Genomic DNA, 16,216 nt, shown 5'->3' with positions numbered 1-16,216 from the left:
ATATAAAATATAGGAGTAAGTATCAGTCATGGTTAGTAAAATTCACGTCTCTTTATTTTAGTCGACGATTATGAGTTCAGAAATGAATTTAGACGGCAAGTTCTGCTAATCCTTGAATTTCTAACTTTATCATATATTAAAAATAATAGTTATTAAATTGATATACGGGTAACAATATCATAGCACATTTCAGCACATATTACCCACGTTTATTTTATATACAAAAATACTTCATAACGCACACAAGACATATGTTATGTGGCACCAATTTGTATTCTTATCAAATCTCTTCATTTCTCTCTCTATCTTCCATAAATATTTATAATACTCATTTCCAAAATATATTGTGAGCAATCAGATTGACGTATTAATCTTCATCCGGAACGAGAAGGTTGAGATTGGCATCTTTCACCACCGAACCCACGAACTTCTCCTCGGCGCCGCGTATGGACAGGGTCTCTGCGGCGATAGCAGTCTTCCTCTCGTCCATCATTGCCGCCCTGACCCAATTCGAGCTGCTGCACTTGCCACAGGTGTGCGACGGCATACGGTTCAGGCTGACAGTCCGGTTGCCACAATCAGCGCACTTGAAGAATCTCTTAACAGCGTCGATCACGCGCAACGGGTGTCTTTGCTCCTTGCACATGTCCGACGCTGAGAATGCCGTGTACTTGCATATTGCACACTTTACAGCTTTGCAATTGACTTTGAAAGTGTTCATCATCTTCTCCTCCATTCTCTCCTTTGCCTCCAGCTTGTTAAAGTACTTCTCCTTCTCTTCGTCGTACGACTTCTCGATCAGGTCCGTGTGCGAGGACTTGGCTTCTAACATCTCTTTGAATTTGTCGTTTATGTTCGCTTTTTTCGCGCTCCGCTCTTCCTTTTCGTCACTTTCCCTTTGACGCTTCGCGTTCTTCTCCAGTTTCTCTTCCGTGCTCGCGCGGACCTGATTAGGGTTCTTCGCTTTGATCTTTCCGTGCTCCTGCACCCACTTGATCGCGTTCATCTTGGCGCTGCGAATCTGTTGCTTGGTGATCGGTTCGGAGAAATCTATTGTATCTCGATTACATCCCGTTCCTAGTCGCGGGCGTGAAGCTAGAGAAGTCAAACCGATCTTATCCGTGTGATTGCTCCCAGGTTTGATTGGCGTAGGATCGCTTTCCTTCAATTGCACCGGACTGGAACACAAAATTGGCCCATTAGGCGTCGATTGTACCATTAACTGCTTTGAGGGCTGCCAGTTCCTTAGTTTGTTGAGTCGTTCGAAATCTTTTCTCGATTGTTTATTCGTCAGCTCGACAGCTATCGCTTTCTTCTTAATATCCACATTGTTCGTCTCAGAGTTTGAATCGTTTCTCGCTTTTTTAATACCGTCATCCGAAGTGGTCTCAGACAATAATTCCAAACGCGCACGGTCTTTCTCGTACAGCTCTTCGTTGCGCTTGGCCAGTACCGGTACGAATGACGCCAATCCGCTGTAAGGTTTTCGCGTAACGGTCTGCCTATTCATGCGTTTTATCGCGTCTCCGGTGAATCCGTAGCTGGTATTGCTCGACAGTATGTCCGCTCGTCGCGCACACTTTTTGTATTCCTGTTTAACGTGATAGATGCAGTACTCGCATCGACTTGTGTTTACGATCGCGGTGCACGGATCTCCGTTCTTCTTGATCGACTTGCATTTGCCCATGTCCTTGGACCTGCCGAGAATCATCAGCTTCTGAGGATTGTCGATCGACAACGTCGCTTGATCGATGTTGTCCTTGCTCTCGAGCACGTTTGGATTGAGAATACCTATCACATTGCCAGTAATGGTTTTCCATAATTGTTTGTAGGCGTTACTGAATAAAAAAATAGACACAGTCTTTAGGTCGTCGGACAGATCGCTTATTTTCCAGATGCAGTAGGAAGTTCCCTTCTGCGAGGTTTTCGTGGCTGATTTGTTGATTAACACACCGGCAATCACCCAGTCGTTATGTACATTGTCAGAAATAACGTGGCTCCTTACTCTCGCTACTGTTACAGCTGTCTTGTCTTTCATACGTTCTCTCAATTCCGCAGAGGATACAAGGGGACTAACTATTCTTATTCCAAAGAAGGGATCGCTGTAAACGTCTTTTGCCGCACTATTATTATTACCTTTTACAGCATTATTGAAATCAAATGTCTTGCTCTTGTTATCGTTGAAATTAACAGTCCTCTCACTCAGTAATTTTACAGGCTGCTCAGTCTTCAACGAAGACCGTTCTTTTAACAATTGCTTTATCTCCCGTCCATAATTGGTATACTTTTGCTCCTCAAAATAACGCCTGTCTTCATCGTCAGAAGAATCAAGCTTGTCATCATAAACCTCACCGATGACTTTTTCATCGGTCGGCTTACTCTCGATATTTACGTTGCTAGGCGTAGAATCTAAGAAGTTGAACTGCAATTCCGTCAGAGTCTTTCTCGGTTCCGATAGCTTGGCACGTTCAGGCGATTTAGGTTCTCCAAGCTGCTTAGATTGCTCAGTCTCTTCGGTGTCATTTGATATGAGATTATTCAGGATGTCTAAATCAGAATCACTGTCTTCGTGCTCCATGTTCCGAGTTCTGTGAAAAAAGTAAAATAAAAAGAAATAAGGCAGATACATTTATATTCGATTGAATTAGATTTAATTCTCTTTCGAGACTTTACGTTAAAGTTAAAAATATAATTTAGAAAGGAAACATGTGTTTGCGTAGATACTCAGATAGGGATAAAGTAATGTCAAATGGAGTTAATTAACTCAATCAACCAATTGACTAGTTAGAATTGATTACAAGCTACTTAGTATTAAATCACACAGATATAAAATTCCTTTTTTTCTACACGCAGAGTGAATTACAAACCGAAAAGAGAAATTTACTGACAAAAATGTATTCAAAGTTCTTATCTAATCAATCTGGTTTTTTACGATAATAAATAAAAAATCTAACCTTACTTATACACGTCACTTTTTTGTACTTTTTGCACGATATTAACAATTCAACAAAAATGTCGTTTCATCACAGAATCGCATGTGCGTAAACGCCTTCGCGACACAATTTTCGCTTATTCAACAATTTTTGTGCGCGACACGCTGTTATGTACAATTATTTACACGACGGGAGCGTCAACGCCCGAGCCCGACGTTGCCCGCCAATTCTTAGCACTAGCAGACCAGCAGACGACAATTCTCGGCGAGGGGCGAGGGGTCGTCAACAAATTGCGGGAATTCATTCGCGCAGGCGCCGCTCCTGCCGCTTCGATATATCGAGAATCGCGGCAGCGTCAATATCTTTCGATAGATTTCGAATTGCGCTTACTTCTGGGACGCGCCGCGGCCGGTGACCGGTCGAGGGACGCGGAGTCGCGGCTCGAATCGCTCGTCGTGTTTTCGTCGTCGCGTCGTGAATTCGGAGCGCGAACGATCGTCTCCTCTGTGAGCGTACGTCTCTCGTGAGGTGCACTGGACGCTCGTCGTGCATGCGGTACATCGGACGTACGAAGCAGACATCGCGTGTGCGAGATCGCTATGCGGCGCGGCGTCGCGGCGTCGGTCTCGGGAATCTCGGGATATCGACCAACCTCTCTCGACGCGTACTCCAAAGAGGATTTTGGCGTACTCCTCTTGCGCGCCCGCGAATGATCACAGTCGTTTTCGTCTCGCATCTCGCTTCACTCTCCGACGCAGCATCGAGATGCCAGCGAGAGCTGAAAGAAAGAACGGACGAACGATCGTCGCCAGGTATTTTGCGTCGTTTATGTAAATTCTTTCATCCGATAATTGATCGGCGATCGATGGTTTAGGCGATCAATGCCGCCATTTTCTCGTTTCGCCGCGCTCTTTGCGCATCGATGACAATTTGTTTGGAGGCGTAGTGCGAAGGCTTTTGGGTTTGATCTCTGGTACTATTATTTTCATATTATTAAAATGACTTGTGTCAATCTTGAACAATTGAACAATTTTGAGGCGAAAAAATTATATACATATTTTTTATGTGTATAATAATAGGTATCTGATTAATTGGTTTTGTGTTATTAAAAACTATGTTATTTCTCTCTCTCTCTCTCTCTCTCTCTCTCTCTCTCTCTCTCTCTCTCTCTCTCTCTCTCTCTCTCTCTCTCTCGAAACTTTGGATTCGTACAGTTTTGGATATTACGTTCCATATGTTATTGAAAACCGTGCAATTCAAAGTTCCACACTGAAAAAAAAAATTTGTTAATCCAAAAAAATATTTAATCCGATACGTTCGAACTAAAAACATGTTAGTTAGTTAACTAAACATTAGAATTTTTTAATCAAGAATTAATTAATTCAACTAATGTTTAGTTAAACTGACTAAAATGTTTAGTTGATCGTATCGGACTAAATATTTTTTCCAATTAATAAATTTTTTTTAGTGCAGATTCATATTATACAAATTTGGCTGCAATTTATTAAAAAAAAAAAAAAAAAAAAAAAAATTATTTTAGGGTTAAAGTAGTTACAACTTTTTGCAATTTAATTCAAGTATCGTATATTATTCGAGGATCATGCGCGCTGCATATGTAAATAAAAAAAATATATGCTATTGATTGCATACGTCTTTCATCATTAATTCAAATTGCATGATAAATGTAATTTTTATACTATACATAGATATGTTTACTGTCCTAACAATAATATCACTGTTTTTTTTTAACGTGAGCTTATAGATCGGAAATCATAATTTCAATACACATATAATATATTTATTGCATTATATATATCTAAATTTAATAATATAATAATGTGATTTAATAATATAACGTATGTAATTTATTTTGAATATACACATACAATACTTAACGCTCTAGTAATAATTAATACTGCGCGGACACCGTGGGCCTTTTAAAAGGCACCGTCCGCGATTTTTTATTTATGATTCCCACCAGGAATGGGAAAAAAATTGCAACAGTTTCGGCCTATGTAAGTATAAAAATCACTTTTTGAAACCTTAAAGATGATACATGAATTTTTATAGATTTTTTTTAACACAGAAACGTTTTTGAAAATTCTTTGGACTTAAAAAAGTCCCCAGGGTGTCCGGATGAGTGCTCCAAAAAACACAGTGTCCGCACGGTGTTAATGGATATTATTACGCGCGTTTCGAGAGAAATATGCATCTGGGATTATTAATATAGCTCGTTAACAGGTTAATTTATATATCGTGTTAATTTCTGTAGGTGTATAATTGTTATTGCCCGGCATTTCGCAGTCCTATTTCGAAGAATAAGTATAAAATAGTAAGGGAAGCTAATAATCTTTAGCGATTGTTCTATTCGAGCTATTGCTCACAATAAATTATTTGCGATCTGCAATCGTCGCCAAATAGTCGTATGATCGCTGATTCATCGCATTGTCGCATTTGTCGCCGATGTGTAATGACGTAATTTTCTATGGTTTAGGTTTAGGTCTAATGAGGTATGATCAGAGTATATATGTTATCATATAGGGTGTCCACAAGAAGAACTCTCTTTCTATATTTAACGGCATATCTGTTTAATAATTTAAAAATTTTCTTTATTGAATTAAGTATTGAGAAAAAAATTGGTTTTTACCATTAAAAATATTAAATATTATTTTTATTATTAAATATTGATAATAATATTGCTAGAGATGCAAAGAAATTCTTGTTTATTTAAATTTAAGCAGGTTTTATTTTTTTGGGAAATTTTATGCTTTAATTTAATTATAACATTAATAATAATATTGTCGAAAAATCTAACGATTAACGACTTTTTGTGAAATAGTATTTTGACGAAATAAAATTAATTTTAAACTAGAGTCACAGTATTATTAAGTTAAAATTAAAAATTTTCAACATTTCCCCTAGAAAGTATTCACATGTACATATACACACACACTTTCTATGTATATAATATTATACACATTTATATGTGTTTAATATTATATATTTTATTTTTTATGTTCTATCTTTTTAATAGCAATGTTAAAGTGTAAGAGTTAAGAATAATTGAGATAATTGCTGTTTTCTCGTTCACACCGAATTCACTGCACAAATACTCATACGTGTGACTTCGCGCCACCGTTATTTATACTCACCGACTAACGATTTTCGTAGCGAGGTGACCGCGCGCTTGCCGCAAGCACGGAAATCGACCAGTCTCTTCTTATGAAGTATTCAGGCTAGATGTTGCAGCCGGACTAACTCGAACAGTCAGTTTGCATCTGAGCAATTCTCGCGGATGAGGAGGCAAGCAGCCGGCGTATCGAAAATACGTTCTGGAAATGCTTAATCGAAAGTCTCGCGTCGCTGTATTAGCTCTTGGCAGCGCGACATTATTTCCCTCTGCGGATCAATATTAGGACGCGTTATTTTTAAATATTATAGATATCGCATAAGATAAGACGTGCATCTCCATCATTCATGGTATTCCGTAAAATGACAAGAAATATGATAGGATTCAATGGAAATAGAATGGGACAAATGGCAATTGGATTTTAAGTATTCAAACAGTGTCATTGTAGAAAATAATTAATATAGAAAAAAATGGAGTCAATTTGTTCTTCGACAAATTATTTGAAATGATTTCTAATGCCTGAAATTTGAAAAAATAGTTATTATTGAGTTTATGTAAAATAAACTTATCAAACAAAGCTTTTGATTTTATGTTTGCCTCATTTTTATACTTCCAGATAAACAGGACAATGTGATTTTTTAGTGACACAAAATTAATGGCCGTAAGTTTAATAACAACTGTTATTTTATTTTGCTTCATATGTATTACAACTACTTGCCTGACAAGAGTTTTTAAAGGAATGTATGTAGGATCGTTAAAGCGGCGGCTATTTTAAATTTTTGCGAGATGCTTTCTACTGTATTATGCGATGAATGGTAGATAAATGTTTCCTACGCACAATGTACAGTTATCGTTTAACTATACGCTAGCATACAGCTTACGCTTAATAAGCGTGTAGATACCTGGATGCTCATTATAATTTCTCTTTGCATCCTTATGTGTATCCTCTAAATCTTCATGATAATTCTTAAATGCTAGCTATTATATTAATTCCATTTTTAAATTAAATAGGTTTATAAAATATTTATTATTTCACTATATACATTTTTATTTATTATTATAAATTAATGGAAAATTAAATTATTGGAAAATTAAGAAATTTAAACGCTGTTAATCCTTATTCAATTTATTTAAATATAAAAAAAAGATTTTATGGACAACAAGGTTGGAGAGATTCTTGAAAAATAAAGAAAATAATAATAATAAGTAAAATATAATCGATGAGAATGCTAGAATAATATTCTGCCTCGTGCAGTTTTTGTATATGCCGCGAATAGTTTTTTTCTTTTTCTTTTCATCAAAATTTCATATGCAAATGTAATCTGAAGAAGACTTTCATGAAGTACACGGAAACTTTCTTTGACTTTGGTACGCGATGTCGGATCTAGTTCCTCGTAAAATAATAACGCAAACGCGATAGTATCCGCTCAAGGATACAGAAATAATTGCGCATGGCGAATAAATTATTCCGCATATTTTCGTCGATCGGCCGGCGCATGTATGCCGATGCACTTGGTGCCCCGTGGTACCGCACCGTCCGTCGGTCGATTGGAGCAATAAACCATCAATAATACAGTCTACTTGCTACGGTTTAACGTATACTCAAACGGAATACACGCAGAATACTAGTGCATTTACATGCCTGAAAGTAATAGACTCGCGACTCGGCTATTTTTCCGTGCGATTGCATTGGTTCGCGACGTTGCATAGAAATTTCTATATATTATCGGGAGAAACGGATATCTTTTCATATGATTGCGCCAGAAACGATATCGACAAGTGAACGTGTCATTTTATTCTGTGGTCTAATTCTGCCAGATCGATATCTCGAGATATGTATGGCACGAGAAAGAAACGGGGGGCAAGGACAAAATATTTCGCCTGCACAAAAGTACTACTATATCTTTCAACATGCACGACAAATTTTTGTCTATTTTTTAAATGTAAATTTAATCAAACTGGATATATATATATATGTATATATATATATATACATATATATATATCTCGTTTTATTGATTTCATATCTTGATAGAATGTGTGTCTGATGCAGAAAAGATGCTCTATAATATCTTCATTTGCGCATATGCATCAAATTGATCATAATATAAGCTGAAATATTATAATACTTGGCAGTTATCCTTCTTCTGTAGTCATCGTTCTTCAACAATTAATGACAAACATTTTTTTCCAAGCTGACAAGAGAGTCGCGAGTTTTCTCATTGTCTTAATAAATGCGATATTTATCATTCTTCCACGCAACCTGACCTATAAAAAAAGAAAATATACCGCGGACAACCGTTGTAGCGGGATTTTTTCTTTCTTCATACCGCGGACGCGTTGTTCACTCGCGTGCAACGGGACTCCAGTGCCATTCCATAATTCTGGAACTAGTTGGAACAAAAGCAGCTCGCGTATCGTCCATCTGCCCCCTTCTTCCTTTCTGTTGCTCCCGCCTCTTTTCGCCGGTCTTGTTTCTGAATCATCTGCGACACAGCCGCGGGCATCTTCCACCTGCTAATCTCGAGGAAAGCTGTGCTGTTCCAAGCGGCTTCCACCTGTTAGTTACGGGGGAAAGCGTGTAGTTGTGTTGTCACGGGAGTCCCTCGTGTAGAACGAAGCTGCATGCGCCGTGCATCGCTCTTCCACCCGTGGCATCTGCGCTTTCTCGATAGTGAGAAAGAGAAAGAGAGAGAGAGAGAGAGAGAGAGAGAGAGAGAGAGAGAGAGAGAGAGAGAGAGAGAGAGAAATGCACAACGCGATGTGCTTCGAAAGAAAGTACACTATTACCTTCGACGCATCGTTGCATCTCGCGATTTGCTTCTTAAAGCATCAACACGGGTTCTTTCATGTGCAAACGAGTCAGAATTTTCCGCGGTACACAATTGAATTCTATCCTTATACAGATTGCTACGTGTAATATCTATATTTCATAAGATCTGTAAGAGCGAAAGATCGCAGATTTTCTTGGAGATTTTAATTTACAATAAAACTACAAGAAAAGAAAATATCAAGAAAGTAATTATTATACATGCACATACATATCTTTTTTGCATCAATATATTATTACAAAAGATTTTAATTAATTTCAATTACGTATGCAATTTGATAAAATAAAAATATATTATTAGGCACAATTGAATAAAATGTATATAAAATTTATAAACTCAAATTGACTATTATTTTGACGTGTTTTTAAAAATGTGATTTCTGCATTTTTTATACTTCAAAGCGCATATTTCGCATTAGTCTTTGGATTTGTTGATAACAGACCCTTCGTTGCACGCTCCTTCGCCTTCAGTCGCCTTTTGTATAACAAACTCGACGAAGGGATTTTCCTCCGGGGTATGCTTCTCTTTTGACCTCTTTGTTGTAACTCATTTTAATAACGCAACTTCAATAATTATGGTTATTATAATAACGGTGCGCAGTAAGCGTAGAACCAAAGCGCTCGTCATTACAACTATACCAGAACTTCTGACAAAACTTACTTCTCTTTTTAAACGAAACCTCTATTTCTCTTTTGGAATAAATATGCCCATAATACCCCTAAAGTGATTTACTTACCAATTTTATGACACGCTGATTTATAATTTAAACAACACGACACTGTTTTTTGACCATCAATGTACGTGCTTTATTGAGAGTAAATATTATTTCGTAAATACACTGAAAAGAAGTAGATATGTGAGTCATTAAACAGGAAATTACTATATATTCGTTATCTATAAGCACATGTTATAATTAGTAGTTAGAAGAACTTTGTATACATATATTTACCAGTTTTTACGCATTTCTTACTTTTAATTTGAAGAGTACTGACTCACATAAATTAAATTAAGAAGTTAAATTAAGATATCATTTAATTAAAATTGCAGTATTTATTAGGACGTAAATTTTATTTCTTAAATTGATATTTTTTCTTCAACTATTGAGCGAAGGAATATCACGAAAAAAATTGATTTCGAAATACTTATACATTTATTAATTTCATTTCATTATTTGCTTCATCGATCGTAACTTCGAGGCAAACTCGAACGAGTATTCCCATGTTCTGAGAAATGAGTTCGAAATTCCCCTACGCAGCGACTTCCTTTCTCGATAGTCCAAGATAGTCCAAGAACACGTGCGAAGATCTCAACGCACCCCTATCTTGGCGCGTTTCCCCTTTGCAATAGTGGTCATCCCCTCGTCGTATGCAGCTCCGTTTTCCCGTCACCTTTTCCGGCGGTGAGTGCGCGACGGAAGAAGGGGGACCGCCGCCGATGGTCCCTCTTCAGGCACGCGCCTCTCGCTTCTCCGTCCCCCTCGTCTGAATCGCGAACGACCTGTTCTCTTCCCCTCGCACCCATCGTCGGCGCTCGATCCAAAGCCCCCCCACACACTCCGCCATCCACCCACTCACCTACCCCGACCCAGTGGCCCGCGGGCCACCCCCACCTCACCCTCGCGGCGCGGCGCGGCGCGGCGTGGCGCGGCGACCCCGCGCGCGCTCGTCCCACCGTCCCACCGTCATCGCGCTGGTTCACGTTCACGCTCCGTCAGTCTGTCGGCAACCTGCGTACCAGTCGTGTCGCAGCGCTCACGTAACAAAATTCTTATTATTATTACTATCACTCTTTACTTGCCTTGAAACTTGATCGGTGGTGTGTTCATTCTCGTTTTACGACTTCGTTGCGCGTATATGATTTACGACACCGTCCCACCCTCTCAATTACGTTTCTCACGTCCAGGAGCTCTCGCGCTCGAAGAAAAATTGCCGCCGCCGCTGCATACGTCCGCGCTCGCGCATGAAACTCGCCACGACTCGCGATCGTACGCGCGCACGATCACACGGGGCGCACCGATAAAGTGACCGAGAGACAGAAAGCTGTCACGAGGGAGAGAGGGAGAGAGGAGCACGAATACGTCAAGTACGAGCAGATCGCCTGCGAGCTTTACCCGATCGCCGCCAACGTTGGTACCTACGAGCGTCGCTGGCACTCCGGAGGATTGCTGCCGCGAAGCACCAGCCATCCGGCGCGTATCAATTCGTACGCCTCGCGCAACCTCGTCTTCGCCGTCATCGTCGCCGTCGCCGTCGTCCTCTTCGTCGTCGTAGCGTGCAGCCGCGCGACGCAGCAGCGCTGGAGTTCATCAGCCGCGACGTCGTCGGACGCGCTGCATCCGGTGCATGGGTCACTCTTCACCGATAGATGAACCGTCTCCCGTTCACGGGAGAACCATCGCCGTCGTCGCGTTCACCGGGTGCTGCCCTGCTCCACCTCCACGGCGGGCACGCCGCTGGTGTATCGATTGCTCTAAAATAGACGCGTGGGAACAACACCTGCAGGCCAGGCGTACACGTACACACATGCCGCTCGCAAGCGCATAACTGGCGCAACAGACCACACACGCCTGTGTTTCACGCTTCGTACGTTACATACGGCGCGTTCTCTCTCTCCCTCTCTCTCTCTCTCTCTTTCTTTCTCTTTCGCTCTCTACTACTCGTCGTTGCGCTGTCACGACTCTCTCGCAGCAGCAACGTGTGACAGGTGCAACGACGGCGACATCGTCGTAGGGTGGTTGGTGGTGGCGCTGGCGAGAGCCACAGCAGGAAGCGGAAGAAGAAGTGAGTCCGGTCGGGGCGAGAAGACGCGAAGAAGAAGAGAAAGAAGTAGAAAAAGTCAGGAAGGGACAGGCAGAAGAGCAGAAGAAAGAGGAAGAAGAATAGAGGAAGCCGGCCAAAGGAGAGAGAGAAGGACCGGATCAGGGAAGGAGAGGAGGCGTGGAGGAGAAAGAAGAGGGGGCGGAGGAGGAAGAGGAGGAGGAGGAGGAGGAGGAGGAGGAGGCCGCGGCCCCCTTGTTTCTCGCGAAGGGAAGGTTATTTTCCAGTGATACGTCCTGGAGGCGCCCGTCGTCTTCGCCGGTACAATCATAACGCCGCCCGCTTTAAAACGCCCGAGACGGGACACGGTGGATTCATCGCCGCCACCCGCTCGTACCGCAGCTCCCGGCAACCCCGGACCGTCCGGCAAACTCGCCTGCATCATGGACGCGCCGCTATCGCAGAGCATGGACTCCGTCAACACGGTGGCCACCGGCGAAGACGAGGTAGGTGTTTTAAGGATTTTCCTGTCTGATGAGACGCCGCGACGCGCGACGGCGCGGCGCGGCGCGGCGCAGCGCCGGTCCGTGCCGCGTACGATGGCCGAAGGGGTGGAATCCACCCCTTCTGACGCACTCCCTCTGTCTCTCACCCTCTCCCTTTCTCTCGCGCGCCACCGTAAAACTCCGAACTACCTTTACGTTTTACGCGAGATTCTCGATGGAGTCTTTTCCCCCAAAACCTACCCCTTGCTCTTCTTCGATTCGCCGAGGGGAATACCTGGATATCAGATATCGCCGTCTTTTCTTTCTTTCCTTCCATCGAGAGGCTACACTGTTCACTACTCTCTCTCTCTCTCTCTCTCTCTCTCTCTCTCTCTCTCTCTCTCTCTCTCTCTCTCTCTTTCTCTCTCTCTCTGTCGCACTTATATATTATCGCCATATTGGTCGGTTCTCCATCCCCCTTACCCGCGTCTGTATATACACGTTTGTCTCTCCCTCGCTCGTTCCAACCCTCGCGCGTCATAGCGCGCGCAAGCGCGTGGTGAGGTACTTGCGCACACTGCTGACACGCGCGTACCTCCGCCGCGTGTAGAATGCCGCTCATTAATGATGCACTCGATGCAAGCTCGATGCATCGTACATGCTCGAAATGGTCCGACGTTAGGCATAGCAAATGTATAAACAGAAGCTATAAAAGGTACTCCATTTGTAATAATAATAATTATTGAGCTAAATGGTTCATAAAGACGAATTTTCAGATATGCGTTGAAATGTTTTTCTTGGTAACACAATTTAAACCAAAATTCTATAACATTTTACGATTTGATTAGTCATATTGCTGCGAAGTGTTAGAGAAACAGCGTTCATTGATGCACAGCGAATCACTACGAGAAATAACATTTGTATGCGCATCACCGCATTATTCTCAATAATGACTCATTATATTGTTATAACAGAGATATCAGTTACCTTCCGATGAGTAATTTATGGAGATATTTAGGAATTAATTGGAATTAATGTACGCGATCGCGTATCGAAGCGGTTTTGTAAAATCGATTGTGAATTAAACAGAGAGGCGCGAGGTTAGCAATTATATGTAATTGTACTATCCATTATGCTCGCACGTTCATCAAGATCCTTTGTTCTTCGTGATCAACCGTAACTATATATAATCTTGTGCAATTTTTCGCGATTGCTCGTAACGTATTCTTTGTAGAGCGGCGGGCAGCTGGCGTGACGCAACTGTTCGGAGTTGAAACAGTTGTACGACGCAACTGTTCATAGAGTGGAAGCAAATCGTATTTAATTTACGATGTTATATGCGTTACAGATCGAGAGACGCTGTAGAGAAATATTATACGTAAGTTATAGCGCGAGTCGCGCAAACTTTGTTTTACATTAATTTTCAAACCGTTGGCGTTGCGTTGCAACGAAGTTTCCGCGCCGTGTCGTTGTACTGCGCACTTGATAGCAACGGCATACATCAAGAATGCCGTAAAACTTCTCGAGAAAAAAATACGAATACAAAAACGCCGGAGAAGTCTCGCGAAAAAGTGTACTTACGGTACATAAAATTTTTATGCGTTTCGTTCGTTGAAACGTTTGATCTTTTAATATTTCATAGTATACATTACTGGATCTTCCAAAGGAAATTAAAAATTTTTTTATGTTCTTAGAATAACATCTTTTATAGACATATCTACATATTCATTTTTCAAATAACAAATTATTGCTCCAAATTAAAAGCAAAAGATTTTATGACATTGATTATATATCTTTGCCAACAAATCCTAACATCTTAATCTAAATAAATAAATGACTTAAAATATATGGAAATAATTATAAAAAATATTAATAAGTCATGAATTAAAGGATTAGGCATTTAAAGATTTTTATCGCGCAAATAGGTAAATTCATCGAGTTATGTGCTATCGACTACGTAAACATTGAAAGCATTTAATCGATTATTGATCCAATTTAACTGAATTTATTATTATTATTATTATAGGATATAAAATTTTTGCAGGCTCGATTGAAAGATCAGTTTTGGATAAATTCAAATTTAGGTAGGCTCAAAAATTCCGCAGGTTCGATTGAAAGATGAATTTCGGACGAGTTAAAATTTAGATAGGCTTTACTATCTCGAAGTACAATCCTGGCGCCGCCTCGATAAATGATAAAGCCGCGCAACGCTATCGTTGCGCAGCAGCGTATATATACGCGCATATATACATATACGTTTCGCGGCGCGGAAGGCGGGAATTCGATCGCGTGCCCGCCACGACAGAGTGTATGCCTCGCAGGTGACTCGTTTTCACCGGTGCGCGCTCGATCGGACGGTTGCTTGCTTCCTCGCTCGCTCGCTCGCCTGCACGCCCGCCTGCTCTCTCGTTTGCCAGGCTGGCTTCCTTCCTCAGGCACAGGCAGGCGGCCACCTGAAAGAGTTACGCCGCCACGCCGCACCACACCACGCTCGCTATTGATTTTTCTGCGACTGTGCGAGAGGGCCACCGAGGAGGGCCCGCCAGCACGCTCCGCGCTGTCACATCATACGGGAGGTGGATTACGCCTCGTGACGGTAACGTGGGTGCCGAAGATGTGTGTGTGTGTGCGTGTGTACGTGCGTATATACGCGTACGTCGTATATACGTGGACGGCATACATATATGCGCAAATGATTTGACTTAGGTCGCAGAGCGTACCGGGTGGAGACCCCAATGAAGCGTAAACCGGCGAACCTGCCATCCGTTTTTTGCCACGTAGGGTCAATCGATTTATGTGTTTACGATAGAGCAGATACTTGTAGGGAATCACATTTTGCACCGTGAAGTTTTGGCAAAAATGCCATTTCTTTCAAGAGGGAAATTTATAAACTTGTATAGTTCAAGACAATTTGTAGATAAACCGCGTTTTGAGATAGGTTTCCATTTTACTTATTAATATTTCTGCTCACCGAGAGATTTAATTCATTTAAATCTCTCTCGGTACTTTTTATCGTGTGGTCATTCATCCATATTGCATCTTATTTATTATAAAGTTTCCTATAACAAGCGTATAGTATTTGTATTATTTTATTTATAAAAGGAGAAATTATTCTCTTTATAATTGTATAAAGTGTATATAAAGTAAGTTATCTTTTGCTTATTAAATTCTTTGACTAATTGATTTTTCTTTCTAGCAAAAATGTCAAGGAATATTATTTATTATTTGCCGCAAGCTTTTAATTTACATAATAAATATTATACTACTGCAGCTTCTTTAATTTTTGAAAAATATTTTTTATTATTTCAGAGTTTCATGTTTTTTATTACAGAAAAATTGATTAAAAATTAAATATATATTTTATAAATTTTAAATTAAGAAAAACTTAATTTAAATTGTAAATATACATTTTATAAATTAAGATTTTTTTATAACTTAAAAATGTTCGTCTAAATCTAAATTACAGGAAAGTTATTATTGCACTGACCTTTGTAAAATTATTAAAATAATTTATTTTCGAGCTTGTTTCAAAACGGCGAAATAGACACGGGAAAACGATAAATGAATATTTATTCAAACTATTGTTTTGTTGCGGAAAATATCATTCAGCCGGTCTTTCGTCCGGATGACGACACGTTTGCTATGCGACGAGTTCGTGATTATAACGAGGAAACGCTTTCATGCTTTTCCCCGTTAATCGGGAAAATGAAATTCACGAACAGGTTACGGCTTTTAATATGAGTATCGATGTCCTGCGAGAGGTAACGTCTACAATAACGCAATAATTTCAAAACAGAATTGTAGCTTGCGTATCGTATGGCATAACGATCACGTTAATCAGTCCCGACAGTAATAACGTTATTTAGAACTTTACGATATTGCGAGTTAGTGAAATATATATGTTGTTAGTTTCAATTAAAAATAGCTGAGAGAAATGTTTACATTTCATATTATTATTATTTTTTATCTAATAAAGTTATATATAGGGTTTAATTTATTTTGTTTAATATAATACATTTTTATCGTAAGGCACGAGACAAGAAGGTTTGCATTCTAGAAACAATATTTTCCATTGTACATT

General features: G+C 40.3%; 2 protein-coding genes across 14 annotated transcripts in view; one reads left to right on the top strand and one right to left on the bottom strand.

The window, feature by feature from the left end:
* Positions 1-24: 24 nt before the first annotated feature.
* Positions 25-11,259, bottom strand: Mcm10 (minichromosome maintenance 10 homolog). Of its 10 annotated transcripts, none has more exons than XR_013258348.1 (4): positions 10,043-10,462; positions 8,854-9,732; positions 8,394-8,621; positions 5,859-8,331 (listed from the first exon to the last, which is right to left on the bottom strand). XR_013258348.1 is itself a non-coding variant. In XM_077415235.1 (2 exons), exons 1-2 carry the CDS (start codon positions 11,127-11,129, stop codon positions 368-370), a joined length of 2,319 nt encoding a protein of 772 aa, XP_077271361.1. In that variant the 5' UTR covers positions 11,130-11,148; the 3' UTR covers positions 25-367. The 10 variants fall into 10 exon arrangements, 3 of the variants coding, with proteins under 3 accessions (XP_077271361.1, XP_077271360.1, XP_077271359.1); XR_013258347.1 differs by having other exon boundaries at positions 5,859-8,621; positions 8,854-9,457; positions 9,631-9,732; positions 10,043-10,243; XR_013258344.1 differs by having other exon boundaries at positions 5,861-8,621; positions 8,854-9,002; positions 9,337-9,732; positions 10,043-10,464.
* LOC143902393 (protein couch potato) overlaps positions 11,258-16,216 on the top strand; it is a 77,914-nt gene continuing 72,955 nt past the window's right edge. For all 4 annotated transcript variants that reach the window (XM_077415263.1, XM_077415265.1, XM_077415264.1 and 1 more), the window contains exon 1: positions 11,258-12,156. In XM_077415263.1, the coding sequence (XP_077271389.1) occupies positions 12,094-12,156 (63 nt within the window). In that variant the 5' untranslated portion in view covers positions 11,258-12,093. The remainder of the gene's footprint in view (positions 12,157-16,216) is intronic.

This window comes from Temnothorax americanus, unplaced genomic scaffold, assembly GCF_048541705.1.
Source record: "Temnothorax americanus isolate GAGA-0224 unplaced genomic scaffold, ASM4854170v1 Scaffold4, whole genome shotgun sequence".
Classification (NCBI taxonomy): domain Eukaryota; kingdom Metazoa; phylum Arthropoda; class Insecta; order Hymenoptera; family Formicidae; genus Temnothorax; species Temnothorax americanus.
Note: the sequence above shows the minus strand (reverse complement) of the source record. Positions and strands in the feature narration are given on the sequence as shown.

What these genes read in the sequence shown, in the direction of transcription:
- Mcm10 (XM_077415235.1), bottom strand. Translation starts at nt 11,129, where the DNA reads ATGACGGCGAAGACGAGGTTGCGCGAGGCGTACGAATTGATACGCGCC. An exon ending in CCGGAGTGCCAGCGACGCTC is followed by an intron (nt 2,589 to 11,031) that starts GTAGGTACCAAC and finishes CTTTTTTCACAG; the next exon opens with AACTCGGAACATGGAGCACG.